The sequence below is a fragment of the Urocitellus parryii genome, chromosome 3 (assembly GCF_045843805.1).
Source record: "Urocitellus parryii isolate mUroPar1 chromosome 3, mUroPar1.hap1, whole genome shotgun sequence".
NCBI classification, from domain to species: Eukaryota; Metazoa; Chordata; class Mammalia; order Rodentia; family Sciuridae; genus Urocitellus; species Urocitellus parryii.
The window spans coordinates 54,099,764-54,115,529 of record NC_135533.1 but is presented as its reverse complement, the minus strand read 5'-3'; the positions used below and the strand labels follow the sequence as shown (position 1 = coordinate 54,115,529).

General features: G+C 42.4%; 1 protein-coding gene across 1 annotated transcript in view; it reads right to left on the bottom strand.

The window, feature by feature from the left end:
- Positions 1-14,618, bottom strand: part of Lamb1 (laminin subunit beta 1) — a 70,052-nt gene extending 55,434 nt beyond the window's left edge. Inside the window, exons 1-6 of the mRNA XM_077795962.1 lie at positions 14,320-14,618; positions 13,063-13,238; positions 10,322-10,457; positions 7,077-7,150; positions 898-1,086; positions 747-810 (exon numbers count right to left, since the gene is read on the bottom strand). Of these exons, the coding sequence (XP_077652088.1) occupies positions 747-810; positions 898-1,086; positions 7,077-7,150; positions 10,322-10,457; positions 13,063-13,238; positions 14,320-14,356 (676 nt within the window). The 5' untranslated portion in view covers positions 14,357-14,618. The remainder of the gene's footprint in view (positions 1-746; positions 811-897; positions 1,087-7,076; positions 7,151-10,321; positions 10,458-13,062; positions 13,239-14,319) is intronic.
- Positions 14,619-15,766: the final 1,148 nt, after the last annotated feature.

Sequence of the window (15,766 nt, the reverse complement as noted above, 5' to 3'; positions counted from 1 at the left end):
CCTATTAAATGGAAATACAACCTTCACCTTACTGAGTACAGTGAGATGGCTGACACTTCTTCCTTCCCATCCTCCCTCACCAAGATTTTTAGCAAAGCATATGGCCACCTAGTTGGAGATGTTTCCTAGTGTCTCCTGTACTGTGGCCATGTGACCAGTTGCAGCCAATGGAATATGAACAGATGTGATATGAACAATTTCCATCTCTCATTTTAAATGAAACTTGCTTGCCTGCCACAGATTGAGGATACAGTGGTAGTGGTCTAATTCTAGCCACGTGGCTAAACCTGGGAAGAGACTGGCCATATAGCTGGGGCTACCCACATAGCAAGTAGAAGTGAAAGCTTAATTATAGCAGTCGAGCTACATTTCTTCTCTGGAAAACCCTCTGGCTGATTGCATAAGAGAAATAAACTTCTACTTTATTTGAGAAACTGTATATTTTGGCACTCTTTTTTACAACAGCTTAATCTGTATTCTAAACAATATACTGAGCAATAACAGAAGTAAAGCAGGATGATCAACATAATTGTTTGAGTACTTATGACATAAATCTTTTACTCTTATCAAAATATGTTCTCCATCATTGAAGACCTATTACTGATCATTTCAAGAGCTCCTGGTAGTGGAAGGAAGAAAATGTAGAAAAATGTAGGTGGATTAGGGACTGAATACTCGGGTTCTGGGTGATACTTATTTCATGAGTGCTGTTTCCCACCCAAACATTTATTTGAAAACAAGCTTACTCTGTATCCTCGGGCTATAAGGATCTTCTATTTTGAATGCAGGATCTAAAGCACGAAATATCACCTAAAAATAGATGAGAGTGGTTGGCATTTTTACAATGTCCAAAAAGCAGACTTGCAAGTAGAATGGAGAACAAAGGAATAAACAAACCTCTCCTTCTGTCGAGGGTTCAATGTCAGAATATCGGGAATCACAAATTATATCATCGACTTTTTTCATGGGACCAGTTGAGATGCCTGGGAACGAGCTCTCACAGTCATAGGCGAAGTATCTGTACACACCCCATGTTTTACCAAAGTCAGACGATCGCTCTATCAGCATAGCAGCCGGACGGAATGTCTAAAAACAGGGAACAAAAGTCTCATGATTTTTATTGGTAATCTGTACTTTTTTTAAGTCACACATGAAAATGTCACTCACTATGTGCCACAAACCCTGACTGCATGTGGCTGGTATTTCAGACAGCAGCTGGATTTCAACTACTTCAAGCTGTTTCATGGAGCCTCTTCTTGCAAGGAGAAGTGTCTGTTCTCTAAATTTTACACTTTTTCCTCATCTACTAGATTAGTAAGCTGTTTCTCTTTAGAAGTGAATTAGAAACAGGCCTTAACAGCAAACAATTTTTGGCACACTTACCCACCATGCCCATAACACAATTGGGTTTGGGTGCTCATTCTTTCATTTCTTCATGTAACCCTTCAATAAATGTATGAACAGCCTAAATGGACCAGACAGGGGCCTCTATGGATGTACATGTGCTCTAAATAGTTCAATGAGGTACTGATATGAGCATAAAAAATTTACAGTACATGTTAAACACCATAGTTTAATTACATGGAGTGTGATTCAAAAAAAGAAGAAGAAATTAATCCAGAAGTTGGGAATCCAACAATTCTCTTGCTAGGTACATACCCAAAAAACTAAAAACAAGGATTCAAATAGACACTTTTACATGACCATTTATGCTGCACTATTCACAATAGCCACAAGGTAGCAAGAACTCAAGTGTCTTTAAACTGGTAAACCGATAAACAAAATATGGCAAATACATACAGTGAAATGTCCCTCGGTCACAAAGAGAATTATGATACTTGTTACAGTGGATGAATATTGAAAGCATTATACTAAGTGAAACAAGCCACACAAAATTTCAAATATAATAATTCCATTTATATGAAATATCTAGGATAGTTAAGAGATATCTAATAAAGACTGAAAGTAGATTAGAGGTTACTAGGGGAAGAGGGAAGAGACAATGGGAGTTATTGCTTAAGGACTACAGAGCTTCTTACACTAAAATGTGTTAAAAGGCAAATTTTATGTTATGCATAGTTTACAACCAAAAATATTTTAAAAATAAATAAAGCTAGGAAATGCTTCGCAGAGAAGATAGTGTCAAACAATCTTAAAAACCCTCCCTGGTTTTCTAGGCAGGGGCTGGAGGTGGCCAAAGGGGGCAGGAAAGGTTGGTTGGGGCAGGGTATGAAGGCAGTTGTTTGCCATTTTAAGGGGCTTACTTTACCCTTCTACAATGAAAAGGAATTCCTGAGGAATTAAGAAGAAAAAAGTTAAATGATCATATTACATTTTATCGAAATAACGCTTTTGGCAGAATTATTGAATTTGGAAAAACAAGATAGGGGGAAACTAAGAGGAAAAAATTAGAAGTTTTTTTCCCCCAGCAGCTCAGGAAGCTGAGGCAGAAGGATTACAAGTTTGAGACCACCCTCAGCAACTAAGTAAGGCCCCAAGCAACTTAGCAAGACCCTGTCTCAAAATAAAAAATAAAAGGGTTTGGAGGTTTAGCTCATTGGTTAAGTGCCCCTGAATGAACTCCCCAATTTTAAAAAAGTGAAGTGTTTTAATTGAAGCAATTACAACATGGAGAGAAACAAATGGATGGAATTGACTGCTCTGAAAAGTTAATGACAGTAAAATATGCTGAATTACACTTGGTGGTCAATTAGATCTCAGTGGAGAGGAAAGGAAACAAGGCACCAGTGCTGCCGATGACACAGGTTATTAGAGGAGTGAAGGCCCTTGTGTTTGGGCCTGGGGCATGTGCCAGTTACACGTGAGGTGCGAAAACAGTGGTCTGGCACTCAGCTTTGAGAACAGAGCTTGAAACATGAAGTCCCTGCACACACATAATGTTTGAAACCATCAACTATATGATGTCTCCAAAAAAGAAGCAAAGGCAAGATAAGGGGAACCAAGGTCAGTGCTACAGGAAAATACACCAGCGAGAGGCTAGACCAAAGGAGACAGCAGAGCCGGCGATGCCAATTACAGTATTCCATTTAACTCTCTACCAAGGGCTGATCTGACTTCCTTCCAAATTCCTATGTTGGAGATCTAATTCGATGTGTCACAATGTGACTCTGTGGAAATAGGGTCTTCAAAAGATAATTAAGGCTAAAGGAGATCATTAGGGCAGGCTTGAATCCATCATGACTGGTGTCCTTTGAAGAGGAAATGAAGATCCACATGCAGACTGAAGATGGTGTGAAGACACGGGAGAAATCACCCATCTATAAGCTGAGGAAAGAGGAAACTAACCCTGCCCATACCTCCAGCTCAGATTTCAGCCTCTGAGACAGAGAAAAAATATATATGTTTATTGTTTCATCCCCCTGTCTATGATACTTTGTTAGGGCAGCCCTGGGAAACTACACACCCTCGTAACACATTTGACCTACAGAGGAGGAAACTGAGGCTCAGACATTAATTGACTTGATAGTTACAGGCAGAGCTTACATTTAAATCCAGGCTAAATCAGACTAGTACCATCTCCCTTTCTGGTTAAGGGCATAGAAGAGGGAAAGAATCGGAGGGGAAAGAGAAAAAAGATAGAATGCTCAAAACCAAAATAAGATGAAGATTTAGGAAGGGGTGATGAACAAGGACAACTGGAAGTAAGAGAAAGCAGAATGAGCACTAACAAAGAGCAAATGGGCAAATCCTTCACATAGACGAGCGCATTTTGGGAGGTGAAGTCAGACCACCATGAAAGAAGATCAAAGGAGAGTTAAGCCACCTAGGAAACAGAACCCAAATAAAGATGCCTACTTCTAAATTAAAATCAACACTTGACAGTAAGTTGGGGGAGAGCTAAGGGTGAAAATGAGCACATGCCTAGACCTCAGACCTCTTCTTAATCCCAAGACCCTTTTTCTCTGATAAAATGAGTCCAGAGTAAGAAAGTAGTTTACATTTTCAGATGCATAAATTACTTTTTTACCCATCCAGGAATAGAAGAAAATGATAATCAAACTGAAGGGAGACTAAGAATTTTAGGTAAGGGAGGAGATCCCCAGTGACTGACTAAACTCTGTGTGCCAGTAGCCATGGCATAGTCCCATGACATCATACTTCCTGCTTGGTGACACTTGGAGAGGGTCTGAGAGGGCCACGCCTGGTCTGGTGTCACTGTGTCAAAAGGAAAATCGAGGAAAATAATTGAAACCAGTCTTGCCTGTGCTTTCTTCTTCTTCCCTTCTGGAAACTTCTAAGTTCCAAAGGGTCATTGGCAAGTCATCCAATTTCCTGTGGAGTTAATATGCTGTTGGAAACCGGAACAATGCATTGCACCTCAAGAAGGCAGCCTTTCTGTGCCCTTTGCTTAGTCATCAATCTTCTCTTGGGCTGTTACACAGTTGCTTCCAGATATATAATAAACACAAGAATTTGGAAACATCTGACTGTATACAAAAATCTAATGAACATACACAAGATGAGTTTGGCTAGCCTGAGAAAACCTAGTCAGTCATCTCCATGGCAAACTCGAGTGAGAATAAACACATACTCTTCATCTCCATCTCCAACCTCAGTTCCCTTTCCCTCTCCACCACTGTGGATGTAATCACCCCCTTCCCAGTTAGCCGGCTAGATAACCTCTGACTCATCCTTTTCCTTCTGCTGCTCTACCTCTTCTCTTTCTCCCCTTCATGGGTCAACCTTTGATCCTAAAGTATCTCAGCAATGATTCTCAAAGGCATTGGTAGCAGAGGGTCTCAGTATGGCAGCAAGAGGATTCATGGGAATGTGAAAAAGCTTTCCAAGAACATTCTGATCGCTCCTAACCTGGAAATTCAAAATGTTCTGAAATTCAAGACTTTCTGAGTGCCAACCTGACTGAAAAAGTTTTGAATATTGGAGATTGGAGCACTTTGGATTTGATTTCAGGATTAGGGATGCTCAAGTGATAATGTCTATGGAAATATTTCAAAATTTTAAACACTTCTGGTCCCAAGCATTTTGGATAAGGGATACTCAACCTGTAATATGGACTGGACTCCTGAGCTGCAGGAAGAGGCTCCCTTCTCTGTGAGACTCGTAGCTGGCCTTTCCATTAACCAGCCCTGACTTCAGTAAGAGCTCCCAACTTGTCCCCTCTTCTCACTATCCCAGTCCTTGCTCTTTTTCCTTGTGGGTTGCCCTTTCTGAAACACTGGCCTATAAAGCTCAGGTTCCTCACCAAGGATACAAAGCCCCTCTGATTGTAATCTGCTTTGCTAATTTCCCTACCCTCACTTCCTGGAGCTCCAGGCAAATCTACAGAGCACCTGGCTTAACAAACCCTGCTCCACCGTCCCACCACCAGACTGTGTTCTCTGCCAAGAGTGGCTTTTCTTCCACCCCCTCTCACTGAAATCCTGGTCAGCCCTCCTGGCTCAGGTCCAGTGCAACCCAGTCCTCTCCCTGGGAGGCTTTCTCCTTGATCCCAGGCTAAAAATTAATATCCCCCTCCTCTATGCAAAATACAGCGTTTATAAAACTATCAAGTGCCCACAACATGCCAGGAGAGCACGATTATCCCCCTTCCCAGAGCAGAGGGGTAAGTCACACAGCCTTTGGATATAGGCATCCTTCTTCCCATTTTACCCATGAGAAAGCCCCACACCAGTAAATGGTGGAACAGAGATTCACACCCAAATCTTCCCACCCCCATATGTGTTGCTTTTCTCACTGGAGCTAGACCGAAGGGTAAGTTTTTTCCCTTAAACTACACACTGACAAACGTGTCCATCATTCACAATCTAGTTGCTGTTTGACCTTTTGCATTTGTGTGCATAATTTCACTTTGGCCCACTATATTCACTAGGATGAGTACTGAATATGTGCCCAAAGGACTTTTGAACACAAATAAACTCAGAACTATCCATCTATGTGAACAGATGCTCTCTCCAAGATAAAAGACAAGACCATTAGCATTAATAAAGGTGAGTTTCAATATTTTTAGGTGTCACATAAACTGAAGGCAACATCTTCATGTGTGACTGAGTTTTAATTAACCACCAGGTTGACTGTGTGGTCAGTGAGAGGACAAGTCTGGTGAAAAGAAGCACTTGGATGAGTTATTCTGTGACCGTTCTACCCTTCACCCTCGGGATCCGGTATCAATGTCAACCTTACTGTCCCAGCAACATAATCACCAGTTACTGGGGGGTAAGCAAGGAGATGAAGAGCTCAGGCCTGGGAACCACATGGCCCCAATGTTCCTGCTAGTCACTTTCTGGCTCCCACGCCCACCCTTGCTCCCTGGCCTCACAGGCTTTGGTAAGTACACACAAGTGAAACTTTCACAACTTGTTGGCCATATGGGACATGTATCCCAAGCACATTTTTCCTAACCTGAGAGGGTGTAGTTAAGTTCCCTAACTCCAACTGCAAACTGTTCAAAAGCGATTTTAATCTGGGAAGCAAAAAGCAAATTATGAGTTTTATGTGCGCCAACGTGTACTTTAAGCCATGTGGAGCCTGTCATTTCCAGGCAGCTGCTTGAGAAGAAACAAAGGGACTTTGTGCAGAGACATTCCCTAGTCCTGGAGTCATTTTACATCTTGAAAAGAAAAACGATGAGAAAAATCTACATTTAAGAAGGCACACACATTTCTTAAGGAACTGTAAAACTATTCCCACGAATTTTGCAAAACCTTGAAAACTAAAGATAATACACTTCCTTTTCAGCTACCAAGACTCAGCCTTAAAACAAACACATGGGATCAAAGATTTATGTCCAGATGTTTTATTGTGGTTTGGGAGTAAGTCAATGCTGCCTCTCTCTACGGAGAGTTAGAGAGATATCTAATTAAAAGTTTACAGTTGAATTACCTTAGAATAGAAGCTCTTTCTACTTATGGCCATGAAGACAGGGTATTTGTTAATGGTCATTATTCATGCCCATGTTTTAAAAATTACTCGATGATGATCCCAACTTAGGGCAACAAAAATTCCACTTGGGCCAACTCACAAGGACATTTGTTTTGAAAGGGGAGATTACATAGTACTCGCAAGTGTCATTTGAGAGAAAATTATAGATTTCTTACCTTGAAAGTCATTATGAGATGAGTAAAATGGAATTCTGCTTCCAAATCCAGTTGGATAGTTACATTTTCCACACCTATCGGAGAATTTTAAAAAATAAAGAAGGAAATAGTAAGGCGATGGGGACATCTCTGAACAACTATTTAAGACTATTTTCTTAAACTACCCTTCGGCTCCTTGTAGAAATCCTCTTTGCCTTCCAACTTATGCCGAAGCTGAAGATATTAACGTTAATCCTCTGTACTTATTTAGGTAAAGAAGCATAGGCCAGAATGGGTCTTCAGTTTTCCACAAATCATTCTGGAACTCAACTTACTCAATCTGCTCACAGGAACAAGACATCTGGCAGGGTGCCTCTCAGTGCTGTCAAGAAAGACATTTCTTGCCCAGGAAGACATGAAACATGCCCCAACCCACAAAGCCAAGCAATTCTCAGAAAGGAAGGGGGCACTTCCTGTACACAGTAGGGGGTCAGCTTGCAGTATGAAGCAAAGGAACACAATCCTCCTTTAATAAAATACAAATACTCTTTTTTTCTGTATGGGACAGCAAAGAAAATAAATAAATCTTGTGCATATATTAGTTTATGCCAACTTAGAAAAATCTGTCCCAGTGGGGGCAAACTTTGGATGCATTTCCATAGCCGAAAAACAATGCTAAAGAGACAAAGAATCAGTCAAGTAAATAAACTGGCCCAGAACAAATACTAACATCTTCCCTTTCAGGGGAAAGCCTGAACAAACAAATGAGCCTTTGCACTGTGCCCTGAGGGTCAGTCGGTCCCACTTGAACACACTAAAAAGGCCACTGGAATCCCAGGGATGGGAAGCACCTCCCCCAACCCTAAGCCCTCTAGCCTGCCTGTTTGGTCAAGGAGACTTTTCCATATTTCCAGATTGGAGGGAGCCTTTGGGGGTCATCTTCCAGAGTAAAAGAAAGAACTCTTAAACGCGGGAAGACAGGAATGTGTCGGAATGAATCATGTCACAGACTGGTTGTATTTTCAGGAAATCAGTGGGATCTTTTGAAATAAACTCTCCTGCTGGAAAACTGCCAAGTCGATTGAGGGGAAAAAGTGGTCACTGGAACGGATATGAGTTAGTTGGAATGTTAAAGAAAAACACTATAATCATACTGACGAAACTTATCTAACTTATAAGAAAGAAACATATTACAAAACTACTCTGAACACTTATTCCTGAGTGAAATGTAAGCTAAGGTGGTTTTACTTCTCTCCTTTTCCAGGCTTTTAAAAATCTGGGATATTTGTTCAAAATTAAGAGATAACGAAATAAAGTACAAAGCAAGACCAGCCCCATAAGACATTCTTACATGTAATGTAAGAACACATACCACAATGTGTGTCCCCAAAGCACACATTCCATTTAGATTTATAGCCTGATAAAGCACTATGGTTTTTTTTTTTTTTTTTTTTTTTCTGATGACCTGTTTTTGAGTTTTAATATGAGAAGAAAGATCCATGGAGAATAGAAACAAGATCATTCTTCTATAGGGCATTTGATTTTTCAGATCTAGGAACAGATTACCATTAAGGGTCAGTTAAAAGTAACTGTATGTTCCAGGCCCATCTCTTGGCCTGAGCACTGCTGATTTAAATACCACCATGCATAAGCACAACTCACGCAAAACACACAGAAAATAGATAAAGTCACATTCAGAGAGAAAGTCTTTAATTGTGAGCTATCAGACAACAGAGAGATGTTAGGGTATAGTAACAATCAGTCTGACTTTCTAAAGGCCCAGTTCCATCTGTCTAATCTCATCTAATCTTTGTGACAGAGAACTCAAGCCCCTCTGTTTGGAAAATCCTTCTGGCATTTGGACTCTCTTGTTGCAAAAATTCAAAGCTGTAGAAATGGATCAACTCCAGATATAACTAAGAAAAACCTTCCCTAGGAACTCTATCACCTGAAAAGCAATTTTACTTATAAAACAGACAGTCTTGCTCCTATTGTCCAGGTACACTTTTAATTGTCTTTCCATTTCACTAGAAGAATGTGGAAGGTCAGGATACACTCTTGCCCCTGCTTGTAATACACTCCAGGCTATTTCAGAAATCCTCTGTGACTCACATTTATAGCAACGTTTGTCACATTGAACTGTCAACCAAAATATTTTCCTATAGGAATTGTTAATTCTTTAAGAATGAACCTAAATTATGCATACTTTCTGAGAATTGGTCTCAAATTTGTAACCAATAGTTCCCAAGGCCAACCCCTGAACAACTAACCCTCCCTAGAAAAAGTCTTCTAGAAACTTTTGCAATTTAATAGTGAATGACATGGAATATATTAAATTAAGGGAGTTCCTGTATTATTGGATGATAAATAAGTGCACATATCCAAAGCTCTCTAGGTATAGGCCTATGCTAAAGAAATTGAGTTGTATCCAGCCCCTTTATGTCAGACTTCTGTTCACTTCTTTGAGGGTCCTTTTCCATAAAATTTTAATAAAAAGATCTAATAGTACGTTGTTAATTAACACACTGATTTTACCTTTATTCCCTAAATTTCAACATTTAACAAATGTCATACTCACGTGACCTTAGTTTCTTAGCAAAAAGGGCATCATATTTGATGAATTCAATAAGTCAAAACCCAAAAGGCAAAGGAAAAAAGGGGAGTGGGTTTACACAATTATTGGGAAATGGTTTAACTTAGGGTCATATCCATATTGATGAACTCTTATAATCATATCACTATTATTATTTAACAGCATTACTATTATGAAATTTTCTGTAGCTGGAAAGAAGGTTGGGGAGGATCTCTGATTTTATCAACCCCTTTCCTTTGGGGCTGATAAAAATGAAAGCTATGTTCTGTGGAAGAATAAGAATATTGTCCTGAACCAAAGTCTATTTGTCAGATAGACATATGTCAGTCTCTATATATTTGGCAACAAGAGAGCCTGAGGAATATGGAGCTCTTCACACACCCTCCCGTGACTGCCCCTGACACAAACTCATTCCCTAAGGGATTCCTTGGGTGAGGACGATGGCATATTCCTGTGGTCCAGCATGAGATATCACTTTCTTCTGAGCTGTCTGGCTTCAGAAAGAAGGGTCACGATTTTACCAAGAAAAGTTATTGCTGCAGGCAATATATCTGTTAGAGGCCATAATTACAGGACAGAAAAGCCAATAGTAATTACAAACACCAGGAGCCTGTAAACCCCATGCATGTTACCAATCACACCCATGGAACTTGTTCCCACATCAACCACATACCATTTTCGGATTGCCACCAAATCTTGAGGCGGTTTGGAGCAAATGTAGTGACCACATTTTCAATGAGATGGCTGTCAGGGTTGAGGGTCTCATGATAAGGATCTTGGGAATCACATATAAAGCATTTTTTGTCCTCCTGTAAACAAGTAGTTTCATGATTCTAGGAAGCAATCTCATTAAAACAAAACAAAAAACTAGCCACCACCACAACAAAAAACCCATTAAGCTCACAATACAAAAATCAAACCATTATAGCTTCAAAAAAGATGAATAAGCAAAAATTTCTTAAATGACTCTCACATTTTTAAGTTATTGAGTCTAAAATACTACTGAAAATAATTTTCTCCTTTCTTGCAAATTCAAGGTCAAAAGTAAAAAGAGGGCTTTGTCTTCATAAGCTACTAATTTAATCAAAATCAAATTTCTAGGCTTAAACCTTAATCTCAGTAAATTGCTGGAGAAGCTTAGTCTAAAGGAAAATGAAGAAGAGGTATTAGAGTTTTTGCTGACATAAAGCAAAACTGGAAATGAAAAAACAAAAGAAAAAGAACAATTCATTTGGCCTGATTTTCTAAAACCTAAATAAGGCAGAAACCAAGTGTTAGGCAGAAGTATTTTGAGAAGCTTTGGGATCTATAGAACAAAATTTCTTAGCTTCTACTTGTTTGAGCAAGCAGCTTGGCAGTGGGCTCACAGGCTAACCTGCAAACTGCCTAGAATAGCTGGAGAGGTGGGGACCAGGCTGTCCTGCCCCATTGGACCTCTATAAATGGGGGCTAATTCAAAGAACTCACAAACGAATGTGAACTGGAATGAAGATGATCTTGTTTTAGAGGAGATGTGAATTTCTCTGATTTTCTTTCTCCCTAAGATGGCAGCCACAGACAAATGGGCCATAGGGCCACAAGAATTCCCAATTGTCTTTGCCTGGTAATAGAGTGGATCATGAAAAACAAAGTTTACTAGTTCCCCTTTCCATTTGGACCTTTGCTCTGTACCTACATTTTCTGAAGTGCAGATTATTCTCAAGTCTGAAAATGACCGAAAGACGGAAATATATAGAGACTGACGTATATCTATCTCACAAATAGACTGTGGTTCAGGACAGTATTCTTACAAGGCCCAAAATGACTGACTATACTTTTACATTCGTATTTATTTAGTCATTACCTTCTTCCCCAAAGAATCTGAGGATTGGCAAAATGTATTAACCAATAAATAAATAACAATAATAGAGACCCAAAGTTAGGGATATATGAGGACCAGGAACAAAGCTTTCTCCCTTAATTTCTACACCCACTAAGTATTTTTGGGAAAGTGCTTGAGGATATAAAGCACTTGCCTAGCATTTACAAGGCCCTGGGTTTGATCCTCAGCACCCAAAAAAATTTTTTTTAAAAAGTGCATGCCTATTCCCTTTTCGACCCCATTGTCTGTGAAAAGCACTCTACAATTTCATGGCTAATCCTATAAACTAGAGAGTCTGGCTCTACTTGCTTTTAAGACAAGCAGACAGATTCTCATTCTGGTTGAAGCTGATTTCAGACTCTGGTGATTCATTTACAGGATGTCCTGGCCTCTGAAGTAAACGTCAGCACAACGGTTTAGGTAAAATTTAAATGCTAATATTAGAAAAAGTAACATCAACTGCCTTCATTAACTTGTAGTCAAGGAAACTAGTACTGACAAACAATTACCAGAACTTTAAAAAAAAAAAAAGTTTAATTATAGCCTCCCTTTTAATCAGGAGGAAGCAGTCTAGACATCTCTGTATAAACCTGGAAGCAAATAAGTGGAAGTCACTTTACCACATTCCTTCAGTTTAATTTATCAGGTCTCCAGAATGAGCTTTCTGCTTTGTAAATGTGTCTCTACTTTGAGGCATCTGCTGTGCAAAGCACAGGACACAGTGTGCTCTTACTGAAGGGCAGACACACAGGTGGGTGGCCTGACCAGATCTGAGCAATTACCATGGAACTCACCCTACATGTGAGACTAACATCTTTTGATATTGTTAGAGACCAGAGATATAAGGCCTTTTTTTTTTTTTTTTTTTTTTAAGAATCAAGGAAAAGGATCCAAATTCTGGGTAATTTATGTTCTGTCTTTTAAATTAGTTCTGACTTTATATATATACATGACCTCTGAAGTTTAAAATCTGGGTTCACTCTTAGAAAAAGGTAACACCTTGCCATTAAAAATTTTGGTCCTCTACTTTCAGGGTACCATGGCAACCAGGGCATTCTGAATAGGATCCTAATATCTAATGGAGGTAAGTGGGCAGAGGACCAAACCAAGAAATAAAAATGGATTCAGTGACTGGAATCACCTTGCAAGGCAGCAATGCTTTGAATACCCTTTTTTTGTGTGTGTGTGTGAGTGAAAGATGAGGGGGAAAACCCAAGATTACTGCTCAGTATATAAGAGGATAAACCATTTTTAATGCACATTTCCAAATAAAAGATAAAAAAAAAAAAAAAAAAAACGCTTTTGGAGCCCCTGGCAAAGGCCAGGTCTGTCTGCAGTCCTGGCTTTTCATACCGATTGTGGTAGTGGCAGGAAATGTTTGGCGGATGCAACTGTAAAAACTGAGGTGGGGGCGAGAGCGACTAGCCTAATCCCAGGACTCCCCCGGCTGGCTGCACTTCCTATCTGGATTGCTGGCAGAATGCGGAGTCCCCTGCGCCTGCCCCTTAGGTCAGGTCTGGAGGAGGTGCAGGCACCCGGTGGTCGATCCTCACCTGTAGGTGGCTGACAATACAGTAGGGTTCCGGTTTGTGCAGTCCGCACGTGGAGGTCACTGAGAGTTTCTGAGCTCGGCCTATGAGAAGGTCACCGGTGGCGGGGTAACAGCTGCCTTCAGCGCAACCATAGCTGAACTCCGGTTCTTGAGTGCGCACTTGGGTTCCGCACAAGGCTACAGGAAGAGCAAGCTACATGGTTGGGGGGGGGGGCCACAAGCAGGGAATAGGCCCGAGAAAAAGAAAAAACAGGAGGCGGGGACACTGCCAATTCAGAAGAAAGCAGAATACACAGAAAAAAACACAATGGAGCGATAAGCGAAGAGGCTGGAAAGGCAGGGTCTGGAGAAAAAAAAACGCAGAAAGAAACCTACACACGTCATCAGGTCAGTCTAGCAGCAGCTGAAGGCATCACTCCTGGAAAACCCATTCCACAGCTTGCGCCCATCCAGATCCACCCCAGGGGCGCAAAACCCCATCACAAAAGGTGGATGTGCTGACCTGCCACTTGGACGTGCCTAAACCGAGGCTCAGGGAGGCTAGCGGACACGCGCTGCCCATCCGCGCGCACATGGCAGTGCGGCGCGCCTCCTCAGTATGTGTGCGTGGAAATTTGGGCGCGTGGAAATGAGCCAGGGTGGGGGGGTTAAAGCTTGTGCGCATGCACGCGGGGGGTCTCTGGTGATTCAGTGGGGGGACTAGGAGCTTGTAGCAGATGCCGCTTCCTCACGCAAAGGGCAAATCTTTCGTTTCTGCAGATCTGAAGTGGCCTCAATGTTTCGCCATTTCGAAAAACCATCTAGTCCAGCTGTTTCTGGTGCCACCCAGAGACAAACAGCGATGGTTAATTAAAGCCACATGGCCCCAAATCAGTTCCCTGGACGATACCTACACTCGGCCCAGGCACTTTCCTGGGCAATTGAGTTTTTCGCAGATCCTCCACGGCCACCCCCGCCACCCTAGGAAGCCTGCCTTTCCTAATGGGTAAAATGAATTGGCCGAAGGTGCCTCCTCCGGAGCAGCAGGAGCGGGAGCTCTGGGCGCAGAGCCGGGGGATGCGGGTCCGCAGCCCTTCGCATGCGCCGTCCCCAACCACCACCGAGGTGAACGTGGTGGCATTTAATCCCAGGGAGATAATTTCCAACCAGTCCTGCTCCCGGTCCCTTAGGCTACCTTCGAAGCGAGGACAAACCGCTTTGGGGTTTCCCTTCCCCATGCCCAAGCGCCACCCCTCTCCCCACCGCTTCTCAGAATTACCTAAGAAACTGAAGGCGAACACCTGGAGCAGCCCCATATCCAGTCCCTACAGCCGAGGGGACGCCGCCGAGGAAGGGAAACACCCCAGCCAAACTGCCTGCCTTTTCTTCTTCGCGTCTTCGTTTCTGGAGAGGTGGGGTGTGGGGGGGGAAGGCGAATATTCAGGGAAAGGAGAAGGGCACTTCCATTTCCTGCCGCTCTCAAGGAAGAAGGAGATGGGTTGGAGAAAGGAGGGGAAAAATCATGCAGTCACTTGGTTCTTCTCACCCCACCGTGCGAGCGTTCCTGCCGGTCCTGGCAGCCCCCGAGCCCAAAGAAGGGAATTAGAAAGTTTAGCCTTGGGAGGAACCCAGGGAGGCGCCTCTGCTCATGCGCAAATGAGAGCAGGGGCTGAGGGGGCGGGCGGCTGCAACTCCGCGAGGAGGGGGTGAGGTCCCGGTCCCACCCCCCCGGGGCGCTTCTTTTGTTTTAAGGCAGCCTCTAGGGCTGCTGCTGGGTTTTGGTGCCTCCAGTTTGCAGTGTGGGATGGTGGGCCACCACCAGTGCGCGTCCTCGGCCCGTGTGAGGGTGGGATGCGTTTGGGCTGGTTTCAGAGATAGGTGCTCAGATCACCCAGCGAGGGGAATCGGTTGGGACCTACCTGGACTCGTACATTTACATTTGTAAGAAGTGAGTCATGAAAAGGTGCCCAAGGCTACAAACTCTTGCACAGGCGCTGGGGGAAGGCTGGTTACCCCTTAGAAAGAGGGTCAACTTGTCGGGTTTGTTGTTTGGAATGTGAATCCCACCCCTCTTCCCCCCCCACACACACACATACCCACAGCCCCCAGAGTCTAATATGGGCACATCTTCAATGTCTTCATGTGAAAAAGGAAAATGCTATTCATTGTATATTGTTTATAGGCACACATTTATTCAGGACATGTTTACAATCTGTGCTACCGAGGTGGTCAGGGCACTGAAGTATCCGTTCTGTTTTTAAAATCCTACTTATTACCAAACACTGTCACTAATTCAGGTAATTTCTTGAACGACACTATCGTTAAGGCCTGTTTTCTCCATCTTTCTTCGGAAGAACTGATACACAGCCAGGAAGCTAGAGATCATTCTCACGAGAGACACACTTAAAAATTTCCGTACAGCACAATCTCAACAATTCTAGGGAGGAACTCCTTGGTATACAAATGGGGTGGTGAGGAGGGGGCTCTAATGAAGGGTCTTTAACAGCACTGTGTGTAGCTGGCTGGTTAAATAGAAGCTCAGCCATCTCCTAGCGGTTGGACAGGAAAAAGAGGTTGGGGACCAACCTACTGCTGTGAATTAGCCAATTCTGATGTCCTTTACCATGGATGGAGTCAAAGTCTGAGCTTTGTTTAGTCCTTCTCTGACCAGTTGTGCCTGAAACGAGGGGAATGTAGTTAGTTGTTAGTCCAGTCCGGAGATTTTG